The 12,312-nt window shown below is 38.8% G+C and overlaps 2 protein-coding genes and 1 long non-coding RNA gene across 4 annotated transcripts; 2 read left to right on the top strand and 1 right to left on the bottom strand.

Moving 5' to 3' along the window:
• Positions 1-1,025: 1,025 nt before the first annotated feature.
• LOC149725792 (uncharacterized) lies at positions 1,026-5,467 on the bottom strand. 2 transcript variants are annotated; one of them, XM_089891529.1, is made up of 9 exons: positions 5,330-5,467; positions 4,873-5,013; positions 3,911-4,054; positions 3,205-3,363; positions 2,853-2,984; positions 2,552-2,638; positions 1,730-1,810; positions 1,164-1,300; positions 1,026-1,124 (listed from the first exon to the last, which is right to left on the bottom strand). In XM_089891529.1, exons 1-9 carry the CDS (start codon positions 5,379-5,381, stop codon positions 1,083-1,085), a joined length of 975 nt encoding a protein of 324 aa, XP_089747655.1. In that variant the 5' UTR covers positions 5,382-5,467; the 3' UTR covers positions 1,026-1,082. The 2 variants fall into 2 exon arrangements, with proteins under 2 accessions (XP_089747655.1, XP_089747654.1); XM_089891528.1 differs by having other exon boundaries at positions 1,026-1,300.
• On the top strand, positions 1,749-5,365 carry LOC149725793 (uncharacterized). The gene is made up of 2 exons (XR_016386418.1): positions 1,749-1,827; positions 3,535-5,365. It is a non-coding gene; the product is annotated as an uncharacterized LOC149725793 (long non-coding RNA).
• A 2,672-nt stretch (positions 5,468-8,139) lies between the features above and the next one.
• LOC149725791 (uncharacterized) lies at positions 8,140-11,437 on the top strand. Its single transcript, XM_089891163.1, has 8 exons — positions 8,140-8,324; positions 8,586-8,789; positions 9,355-9,498; positions 9,749-9,919; positions 10,018-10,152; positions 10,409-10,495; positions 10,867-10,944; positions 11,149-11,437. The coding sequence occupies exons 1-8, from the start codon at positions 8,261-8,263 to the stop codon at positions 11,289-11,291; spliced, it is 1,026 nt and encodes a 341-aa protein (XP_089747289.1). The 5' UTR covers positions 8,140-8,260; the 3' UTR covers positions 11,292-11,437.
• The last annotated feature ends 875 nt before the right edge of the window (positions 11,438-12,312 follow it).

The raw sequence follows: 12,312 nt of genomic DNA, 5'->3' as shown, positions 1-12,312 counted from the left end.
TTAAAATAAATAGCAATACTATATTAGGCATTGAAAACCGAAATCTGCGCTGAAATTTGCATTAGCCAACAATGGTACTACCTGGCCTCGAATCTAGTACCCGTTTCTAATTAGAGTCCTAATCACTGCACCACAGTTGGTATGGCTTCCACCCTATAGTGAAAATACCAAAACATATACCCTATTATACTTCTTAAAACTAAATGAACAAATCATTGTAATTATGTGTCCTCGTCCCGCGGCAACGGCAGTCGGTACAACTAAAGTGTTCTGTTTCATACAACTCGTTTTCGCCCACAAATTACTACATTTGTAACTTAGTGGTTCATTTTATCCCTTTCTCTCGCAGTATTATATACAGTACACTAAAACCATGCTTTCTAAAACTGTTGTATACTCGTCTCGTTTGTTTAAAGCCCACAAACCCAAATACATTAAACCAGTTATGCAACATTACTCTCAATACAGTTAAGACTTCTGATTTAAAATGCGACCGACCGCAAAAACTCGAGAAGCGAAGTGATGTTGCCTGGAGCAATTTAACGCGTGAGAAAAACGAGCCTTTGGTTTAAAACTTCATCGGTTCGAATCCTACCCTTGGTAGCAAAGCACAAAAATCTATTTTTCAAATTATTAAAAAATGAACATTTTTCCGATTTATTTATTTATTTCGAACCGGTAGATCATATGTGACGTAATAAATCAGTGACGTAATGAACCAGTAACGTTATATATCTGATATAATTCCTGCGACGTAATACATGTGACGTAATGAACCTGTTACTTATGGTAGGGTGAAGGACTGGTTACTTTTAGCACATGATATCCAAATATCCTGATCGTGTTTTAACGATTAACAACGGTCTATATATGGAAGTCGTGAGGATACGGTTTTATAATTCATCGAATGTTCTTTGTTTACTATCAAATGGGACGGGAAAGTAGAACAAAAAGATGTCCCATCTTCCTCACCCTACTAAAAATGATTCGTGTCTTTTATATAATAACCCGAGTATAAGATCGACATTTCAAGTTTTTAAATTCTAGTTCTCCTTTTACTTCGCGCCCTCTCTTTTTGTACTTCACTTGCGACCACGACGGCCTCCACGGCCCCGTCCACGACGGCCTCTAAGGCCCCGTCCACGACGCCCACCGCCACGACGCCCACCGCCACGACGACCGCCTCCGCGCCTCCCGTAACCGTACCCCCCTCTGTAACCTCCTCCGCCGAAATAACCGCCATATCTCCTGCCGATGCGTCCACTCGGGCAATTGCAAGGATTTTGAATCTGAAACGATCCTATGGGAATAAAAAAACACAATGAATGAATGAATCTAACTGTTTTAGCTTCGTGTGACGGGCAATGACAGTCGTTGTAACACGGGTGTTCTGTTCCATACACCTTGTGTCACCTTACGAGATTTTGTTTTTTTTAATGGTTGCTATAGGCAATTTGGACACCCTATAATTATAAGGGACCACTAGGGTGAAGCAATTGGCATTAAAGGTCTTGCTCAAGGACACACATGCCCACGATGGTAGCAGCGATAGGCCTTGAACCCATTACCTATGGGTTAGAGGCAGGCACGCTATTTTGCCATGGTACCGCAGCGGAAGCCGCGTCATACCTCGTACTTGTAAATTCCAAGCTAGACGCAGGCGCGCTGACCACTGACAAACAGACACGTTAATATCACAACGTTTCAAACAACACCAATCGTTGTGTACCTATCTCACAATTCTTGAAGCAGGCATCACATGGCGCACACCCAGGATCGCAGGCTCCTGGCGCACATGCGGTTGTTGTACCTGAAAAAGGAATAACGGTGAGTATTTTTGTATACTAGATTATGTCACGCCTTTTTATGTAAAGTTTAAACGGACTTAAAGGGGCATACCAACGAAAAATAACAATTGGTATATGGATAGAAATGCTCAAGTGTGATCTAAAGGTACCAGCAAAGTTTCAAATAAAACGAACAACTTTGGCGCTACTTTAGATGAAGTTTTAGTATTTTTATTAATACACAAATTTTGATTCTTCGTTGGTACGTCCTTTTTAATATACTGCGAAAGTATTCTATGTAAACAATTAAAGTAATTAAATAACAACTAAACGCATACACTAGCTCAACAATAGTACAACTGGCATAGCGACACAAGGAAACTGAGTAACTTGGTAGTAGAAAAAGCAAGGGACGCATGGGAATGTAGATTACAACACGCCACGCGCATTACTTAAATAAAAGGCGCCGGAATTCACTATTGTCAGAAATTTGTTTTGCGCGAAAATCTGCACGCGTTGCAAAGAAAGGCAGTTAGAACCTTTTTAAATTTAATAAGAGCGCTTATGAATTAATGTTTCTAATTAGTGTATACTTGTCGATAATGACAGCCGTTACGACACGCCGGGTGTTCTGTTTAATACACCTCGTGTTTTGTTTACGCCGCAATAGTAGCAGCGCCGAGCCTTAATCCAATTACTGAGTCAGGCAACCACTATAGCACGGCGCCGTTTTTGATGTAAAATTTCATACGATTTGTTCTTACCGTTACAGTTTACTCTGCAGGCTGCACAAGGTATAGTAGTTGGGTATGTCGTCATCGTTGTACAGTTCCGTGCGCAGGTCTGTGCCCCTGAAAATTAAATGTATAGTAGGGTGGGGGAGATAGGACACCTTTTCATCCCAGTTTCTCTTCTCGATAACAAAATACAACAAATTATAAAACCGTATCATAACGACCCCCCTATAGACCGTTGTTAATTGTTTAAAACAATCAGAAATCTGGCATATTGTGTGACAAAGATGCCCGTTTCTTACCCTACAATAAATTTTAAAAAAGTTTTTACTTTGACATGCCGCCTGGCAAGTTCCACACGCCGTGAAACGATTTCTCATGGCTGTAGTCAAGACGCCACAACCTGATGCAGCATTCGTCCACGCGGAGATAAGGCAGGCGCTTGTCAGAACCGGTGCATTTTCTGTATGTATGGAATAGTATAGTATAGTTTTATAGTGTAATTTGAATGAATGAATGAATGAATGAAACTTAGATCAAGCGTGGCAGAGCAACGACAGTCGCGGTAGCTCGTAAGCGGGTACGAGGTGTATGAAACAGAACATTCATGTTATAACGACTGTCGTTGCTCTGCGACGCGAGGATAAATAAGTTACATTTATTCACTACACACTTTTACTTACGAATGCATAAACTGCCGACGTATTGGTGACAAACCGGCTTAGTAAGTGTTAAGTTCTTTACTTCCGCCTCGGTTAAGCATGCGGTAGCAGATTCGCAACTTAGGCACGGATCCCCGGTGATCGCGGGACATTTTGCAGGTATCATAGCGTCAAACTTGGCTGGAAATTACCAAAGAATTTTAGATGAAAATAACATATTAAGTTATATTATATTCTTAGTGGGTGAGGTCCTGCAGCGTGGCACGCATTGGGTCTTATTAGGATTTGGGTCAGGATTGGCCCATATTGCCCCAAACATAACATATTAAACTGTTTTGGTTTTTTCTAGAGTATTTGTCAGCAAAAGTGAGAAAATTTCATACCCATATGGGGTTTTGAAACATAACGTATTTGATTCATCTCTTTAAATACGACAGGTATAATCAAATTATTAAAGCAACGAATAGAAGGGAAGTAACTGTAACTATTTAAAATACAATATGGATAGAAAATAATTATCCAGTAAGTAAAAACGTGGCTGTTCAGCCCAAAATAACAGATTTATTTCATTTTTATTTAAGATATTTTTGTGCGAATACACCAAGTTACGTTGGGGGAGATTTTTAGTACAGACTGTAATATATTTAATTACCATGTAATCTTATCTATTCCCTAGACACAGAAATGGTGGATTTAGAGGCCTATATAGAACTAAGTAAAATCTTACTTTTGCAAGCCCTGACACAATTGACACACTTGTCGGTTCTAGCTGCAGAATAAACCCCACAAGAGGCGCTACAGTAGGTTGGCCATGCCCTCGCTATGCAGTCAGCTGAAGAACCGATCTGGCCCAAGTTGGTTATAGTCGATGCTACAACAAATATAATATAAGTTATAAATATGGCATATTAGAATAGAAATGAATGTAACTTATTTGTCTTAGTGTGGCGGGACAATATGATATAGTCGTTATAAGACTGGTGTGCTGTTTCATACACCCCGCGAAAGTTGCCGCGTATGTTACTTTTTTCTTAAGAGTTGCCACTTATGTGAGGTGATTTTTATCATCTTTTTATTTATATATTAATTTATGGTTGGTAGTTTGGACAACCTATAAAGGACCACTGAGTTGGAGCAATTGCCATTAAGTGTTTTACCCGACGACACGTATGCGCCCACAATGGTGGCAGCATTAAGCCACAAACAAGCGTCCCTTTTATTAACTCTTGGCTAGAGGCATCAGGCGCGCTAACCAACCACGCCACAGCTCTAAACAGTATAGTAAAGGAGTAAAATAAGAACGTTTTTGTTCTATTTTTACCTTAATTTGGTAATAAATAAGGAACATTTAACGAATTGCGTATAATTTCCTCACGACTCCCAAAGACCATTGTTAATAATTTAAAACACGATCTGGATATTTAGATATTGTGTGCTAAAGTTATCCCATCTCACCCCACATTACTATATAGTAGGGTGGGGGGAGATGGGACATTTTTTCATTGTGTTTTCTCGTCCCATTTAGTAGTAAACAAAGAACATTAAAAAAAATATAAAACTATATACTCACGACTTCTGACCGTTGTTAATTGTTTAAAACACGAGCAGGGTATTTAGATATTATTTGCTAAAGGTGTCCCATCTCATCCTACATTACCATATATTGTTTTAAATAGAAACACAACTCACCGCAATATGTATTCAAGCAGGTTTTACACGCAGCGTTTAAATTGTCGGCCGGCCCAACGCATTTATCACTTGAAAAGCAGAATTCGCATACCGGCGGTGGTACAGTTGGGAAGTACCAAGGCCAGTGCCTGAAGCCGTAACCTAAAACATAAAGAACTTATGAAGTCTACGCTTTATTGTAACGAGCATATTATAGGTGTATCTAGGGTTGTGCCCATTTTCAAGTAATAACATGGGTGTCTTCTTATGCACCAGACACATATGGTGTATTCATACACCTAATACTCACTGTCCAGTTATAACATGGGTGTCTGCTTATACATCAGAAACACATGAAGTATTTCTTGCAGTTTAAGTTTACACAACCGCGTTCCGTTAGTTGTGAAACGCTTTAACCCAGATTGCAATAAATTAATCTTTGTTGTTTAAATTAAAAATCACGCAGGTTGAAACTTACCAGTAGCGCCAGTAATAAACACAAGCGCAAATAAAACGATTAATCTTTTCATCGTTTTAAACAAATTCTACAGTTATCGCAACGTACAAGAAAAGAACATAAAACAACTAACTTCGAAAGCAAAAGATCCGTTACTTTAAAACATCCCGACGGAACACCATAACTCTATTCCTAAGCCTGTGATTGGTTGGTTTAATACCACGTGGGTTGGGCAGCACACTCAAGGTATACTGTAGATAGGAAATCCGGTGTTTCGCTTTGTGAATATGTAGTGTATTGTCTAGTTGGATGTTATTTTCCGGTGTTGTAAACATATACCGGAATTGTTTTGCTTGCATGAAACGCGCCATGGCGAAGTGCTTACAGCGCGCCTGCTTTTATCTCAGGGTTAGCTTCGAATCTCGATGCTGCCACCTAAATAATAACTTATGTTATCATACGTGGTAACTCGTAAGCAGGAACAAGGTGTATGAAACAGAACACTCGTGTTATAATCACTGTCGTTGGCCCGTCACGCCATGTTAAAACGAGTTAAATTTATCGGTGCATTTCGGTCCTATCTTATATAAAGGTTATGATTTTAAAGCCCTGTACTATACAGTAGTCGCTTACCTTTGGGGTAGCGGCAAGCTTCAATATCGGGTGAGGTCCATGTTATATCACCCTAGGTGTTTGGGTAATGGGACAACTCCCTAGGTGTTTGGGTAATGGGAAAACAACTCTTAATGGGACAACCCTTGGGTAATGGGACAACGCCTTATGACCTCACTCGTATATAGAATAGAATTTCTGTAGAAGTGCAAAAATAGTTTTCATACGTGGTGAAGCTTTTATTGCCTCTATGTTATATGTCATAATGGGTTTGTATGAATGTGAGCTATAACACGTATGTAAGCAAAATTAGTGAATGATTGGCACTTAATTTTCCTCGCGTGGCGGGGTAACGACAATCGTTATAACACGGGTGTTCTGTTTTATACACCTCGTGCTCGTGAGTTACCACGTATGTAACTTTGTGGAGTTTTTCGGTTGTAAAGGGAATAGGAGTATAAGGCTATATATCTATGAACAGGGCTCGCACATCAGTTTTAGGCCATAACTGTTTTATCGTTATCTATACGGGCAAGGCATGTCTGCAGGAAGCTTGAGACTTCAGAGTTGGCCCAATTTCCCCTTAACCTTTCGCAAGTGCTAATTTATCTTGGTTTCATTGCATGAAAACGTTTGTTACTATACACAACTTAACTGGTAAACATGTTTTCGAATTGCAAACCGCACGATTAAGAGGCAATGGAAATTTACTGTTTCGCAAAGCAGATGTGAATCACATGCGCTTACACATTACTAAGCAGCCTACAACAATGGATCTGATTGACGTATCCCTCCGATTGTGAGTAATAAGTACCATTGTTACGAAACAGCGCTGCTTGAAAACAGCAATGATGATCTAATAATAGATCACGACGTAGCTTCTGCAAAACAAGAAATGCTAAGTTACAAAAACAAGCTATTAGAATACTATAGCGTTTAATGGCCTGTAGCTCTTTTTAAAAACACTTAACACCCGTGACTATTTTGCTGCATAAATTAAATAACTTATAGTAAAGAACCGTTTCTGTAAGTCGTATACAGTATATATTAGGGTGGGGGAAAATAGGACACGTTTTCATTCTCCTTTCTCGTCCCATTCAGTAGTAAACAAAGAACAATTTACACAATTCTATAACCGTAGCTCCGCCTCCCTTGAAATGGCGTTGTTAATTGTTAAAAAACAATCAGAAAATATGGGATTAATATGGTATTTTGGCCCAACACCAATGTTATAACGATTCTCTTTCCGCCACAGCGATAAATAAGTCATTCCCCACAAAACAACGCATATATACTAATCATAGCATGTTTCATTTCATCAGCTATGCATATGCTTTGTACACTCACGTGGTATTATGCTGTGACGCATAACATAAATTCACTTCTTGGCAAAAACAAAACAATATTTTAAACATGCGTCAATCTTTACGAAATAAATCATCCGCATCTTTCGCCGCCTTATTTAGATGCGTTTCTGTCGCGTTGTGACGTCACAATGTTTTCCGACATGGGCATTGTTCACGTCGTACTCTCATATACGAATAGATGTATACTACTGTTAAGGAAGGTGGGACACCTTTAGCACATCAAAAAGGCACTGTAAATTTTTAGTTGACGGTATTTTAAAATTTTGCAGCGCGCATATGGTACATGAATACACATTTTTCTGGTGTGTAACTGTAACTTAACAGTGAACATAAGGTGCAAGATACGCACTGAATGAATGTTTGTAACCTATTTATCCTCGTGTGGTTAAGTATATAAAAATACACGCGTGTTAAAATTCGACAATATCATGCATGTGTCTGTGTTAAAATTCGACAGCATCATGCATGTGTCTGTGGTATAAGAAGACAATCATTTTACAACTCGACAGTGAGCATGAGGTATATGAATACACCAAATGTGTCTTGTGTATAAAAAGACACACATGTTGTAACTCAACAGTGAATATGAGGTGTATGAATACACCAAACATGCCTTGTATAAAAAGACACCACATCTTAAACCACGTAAAAGGGACTTCACGCGTATCATAATTTTAAATGTCAATTCTCATATTTTCGACGTACTTCTCACCGAATGACATCACAACTTTACAGTTAGAAAAACAACCAATTATTTGTATTACCTTTAAGAATGATACAGCATAATGACGGAATGCAGCGGCAAAACGTGCAGGTCTTATGACTCAGAAGAGCTAACATAAAACAAACTAAACCCGGACAGCTATAAGTGGAGGCTACAGTGCATAGACAGTTATCAGTTACTGGGCTACTGGGCAGTGAATTGAACGAATTATTTGTTATTTCGAGACTAATTTAGAACTCTCTATCAAAAATGAAGACAATTTTTGGAGTTTTGTTGGTTTTGTGTATCGTTGCGCTTGCAGTGGACGCCAGAGGTAAATAAGCTGTTATAGAAGTTGTATTTTTATTTGCTTTTATATGCCTGCATCGCCGTACGGCTCTCTCATATAAAATTTTTAAAAAAACTGTAAACTACACTTCTACACAAATACGGTATACCTCGTAAGACGGCACGAGGTGTATGGAACAGAATATCTCTGTTATAACGAGTGTCATTACCTCGCCACGTTAGGATAAGCCAAGTTACATTCATTCTCCCTTTTAAATTCATATTATTAACTTATTTGTATTTACAGGTGGCCGAGGAGGGCGTCGTGGCGGGGGTGGTCGTGGTAGAGGGCGTGGCGGTGGAAGAGGGCGTGGCGGTGGAAGAGGGCGTGGCAGACCTGCCCCAACCCCTGCCCCAGTATGCAAATGGTGTTTCACCTCTGACCGATGCTACAGCCCTGCTGACACCACACCCAATGCTGCCTGCGTTGATTGCTTGACAACAGCTTGCGGTATGTTTCTATTACACATAGTAGGGTGGGGGAAGATTGGACACCTTTAGCACATAACATCCAAATATCCTGATCGTGTTTAATTAACAACGGTCTATGGGAGTCATTAGGATATAATTTTATAATTAATTTAATTTTCTTTGTTTACTACTGAATGGGACGAAAAAAATAGAATGAAAAGATGTCCCGTCTTCCCCCGCCCTACTGTACAACATTGTTTTGATTAATCTCTTCGAAAACGGTAGAAAAGATCGTTATTTAACGAATTCAACGACGAAAGAAATCAAAAACAGAGACCGTTTCACCCAACCTACTGTATATTTGTAAAACTAATAAAACTTACTAAGTTTTCCTCCCCAGAAAATAATATTTAATTTATTACTAACAGACAATCTTAGCCCAACCTACTAGATATTGGCAAAAACTGGGCATCTGAACTAAAATTTTCCGCCCCTAAAAACTCTATTTCTAAATTTTAGACTAAGGCCATTGTACAATATTTTTTGCGGAATTAATAAAACTCTCTAAAACTGCCCCCAAAATAACTCTTACGTCTAAATCGCAGCTCGCGATTTACATGATCCTTATGGAAGCAAACTCGGACTTGATTGTTTTGAACGACAATGGACTCGAACCTGCTCTGCTCAGTGTGGGGCATTCAACCAAACTCGATTCGATGCTTGCCACGACTGTTTGGATATCTGCCATGGTAAAGTTCTTAATGTATTATGTTGGGGGTAACTCGTAAGCAGGCACAAGGTGCATGTAACAGAACACACATGTTATAACGACTGTCGTTGCCCCACCATGATAGAATAAATACGTTACTACGTGGTAACTCGTAAGCGGGCATAAGAGGTGTATGAAACAGAACTTCCGTACCATAACGACTCTCGTTGCCCCTATCACGCGAAAATAAATTCCATTTATACATATAACTTCAGTTAATTTGTTTTCAGAAAAAATCGGCGACACATCACCTCCGCCAGTCGTTTGCAAAAGCAACTTTCAAAACCGTAACCCATGTGTGTCATGCAATACACCTACATCCTGTTATAACAGCAGTGAACTGTGGAGCATGCTTGGCGGACATTGGAGATGCGCAAGAAGTGTTTACTGGACCTGTTTCCGTACGTTGATACTTTATTTTATAAATCGTTTTAGCGCTATTACTAAAACATCCTAAAACTTTGGACATTCGTGTTATAACGCCTGTTGTTTTTTTTAGACGGTGGCATGGTAAACGTTACTACTTGCATGCAAAGATGGAGTGATCCTAACTCAGGATGTGGCTCAGTTCCCATGCCTGCTGACCTTCAAGCCCGTCTCAATGCATGCAACCCATGCAAAACTGCTTGCAAAAGTAAGTATATATATGCTCTTAGTAACTTATATTTCAAATTTAATCATCCATAAAGTTACATATTATCGTAACTCGTAAGCAGGAACGAGGTGTGTGGAACAGAACACCCGTGTTATAACGACTGATGTCGTTTCCTCGCCATGCGAGGATAAATTAGAAATAAAAAATGTTACGTAAAAACTAAACTATAACTAACCATTGCATTTAGTTTTAAAAAAGAGCTACAAGTCATATAAACTTGTTATTATTATTATAGCTGTTGGAGCATGCGTTGCCAACTGCAGCCGCAACGAAGTTTACCCCAAAGTTATTCCGTGCGCCATCTGTAACGAGTTCTGTAACGGTATGTTTAATCCTGGTTACTTTTTAGTGTATTTTTTCAATATTAGACTGTAATAACCTTTTAGACAAAGCCCAATGGCATCCAAATCGGTAGAAATTAATGGTATTCGCTGTAACCCAACAGCTATCAACCAAGTATACACAAATTAAACTGTATACCCTACAACTTTTAGTAACTTGTATGGGACATGCAAATTATTAGGGCCGTGGTTTAACCACTGTCGTTTTGATGTTGATTCCCTTCTCTTCGCTGTTTCAATAATGTGGTATTTGCTACCGTTTTCCGAGATAAATCGAAGTTTTGTTTTGTTACATAGGGTGTATTGGTTAACCTGCCTATATAGAAGTTAACTATATACCATATATTTACAGCTACTAACGAGTGCCAGGCTTCAACGTGTGCCCCCTACTGTAACACCTGCAATGCATGTTACACTCGATGCGAAGTTGGTAAGTTATACAAATATAATTGCCATAGCCTACATTACAAAATACCCCCAAAAGTATTTACCACAAAGTTACAATTAGTAACTCGTATATTTCTCCTAATGGCATCATCAGTGTCTTATTCCAGCAATGAAATCAACACACAGTGTTGCATTACATATAGTTAACATAGTTAACGTTTCTGACCAACAATATGTCAAAATTTAGGCAACTTTGGATTCGAAAACCCCTGCAACTGTGTGAATACAGACGGGCCAACTGGAGGTTATGGACCTGGCAACAGTTACGGTCGTGCCCGTGGGCGTGGTAGACGTAGTGTGCATCCCCCTGGTGGCAATGGCCGTGGTTAAGAAAAAAGAGAAAGAATCGGAAAATTCACTGATGTTCAACACTGATATTGCCTATTATTTTTACTTATTTTATTATATACATAGTTCACTAAGTACTTTTTAAGTCCGAGACAAATTGCTGTTAATAAAATAAAGAATTGCAAAAATACGTGGTGTTTTGATCAGTGCGCAAAACGTATAGGGTTAATGTTGTGTCTTGCGTGGGTGAGGTCCTGCAGCGCGGGATGTCGAGGGACCTGATGTTTAGGTCAGAGTTGGGACACCCGAATGTTATCAGTTTTTACGAACGGTGTTAAGCTACCCTAAAAAATATGGTAAAATTTAGGTGCAAAGTCAAAATGGTGTTTTGCTGTTCTTTCACCTTCTATTTGCTGTTTATGCTAAAACAGACCCCGCTTATCCAAAAATAAAAGTTTTTAGCACGACGCGTTTGATTGGTCAAAATATCGGGGTCGTTCTAGAATAGCTCATATTATTACGTCACAAAACATTCGAATAAGAGTATTATAAGGTACATTTAGGCTTTGTGTAAATTGTTGTTTTTCTTCCAAAATATAGGTGTTAACCGGTTAAAAACCGAGGATTTCTATAAAACATGACAATATAAAAGCAAAACAAAGATACTGCTTCAACGAATATAATTTGTATTGTTTTTTTTTGGGGGGGGGCGGCATTGTGATTAAGATCAGAGCCATAGAAATACCGAGTAGTCCAACCCATTGTTACGTAAAAGACAAATTGAACGCCATCTTGTTTCCAAAATAACACAGTAGGTATACGGAAAATGCGTGTTTTCCGGTAAATTAGAGAAAAACTTGAGTCTAAAAACAAATTTAAAGGTTGAAAAGTGTAAAAAACAAGTGTTATTTGTTTTCTGTATCAAAAAAAGTCATAAAATGGAATTAGAAGCGGTTGATTTGTGACATTTTAGTCATTTAATGGGGGTAAATTTATATGTTTTTTCAAAAAAATGTTTGGTAATGTAAATAGAAGCTGTTTTACGCCTTTCCACAAAAGGAAA

This window comes from Ciona robusta, chromosome 13 (assembly GCF_009617815.1).
Source record: "Ciona robusta chromosome 13, ASM961781v2".
In the NCBI taxonomy this organism is placed as follows: Eukaryota; Metazoa; Chordata; class Ascidiacea; order Phlebobranchia; family Cionidae; genus Ciona; species Ciona robusta.
The sequence above is the reverse complement of the archived record's forward strand: the minus strand, read 5'-3'. Positions and strand labels throughout refer to the sequence as shown.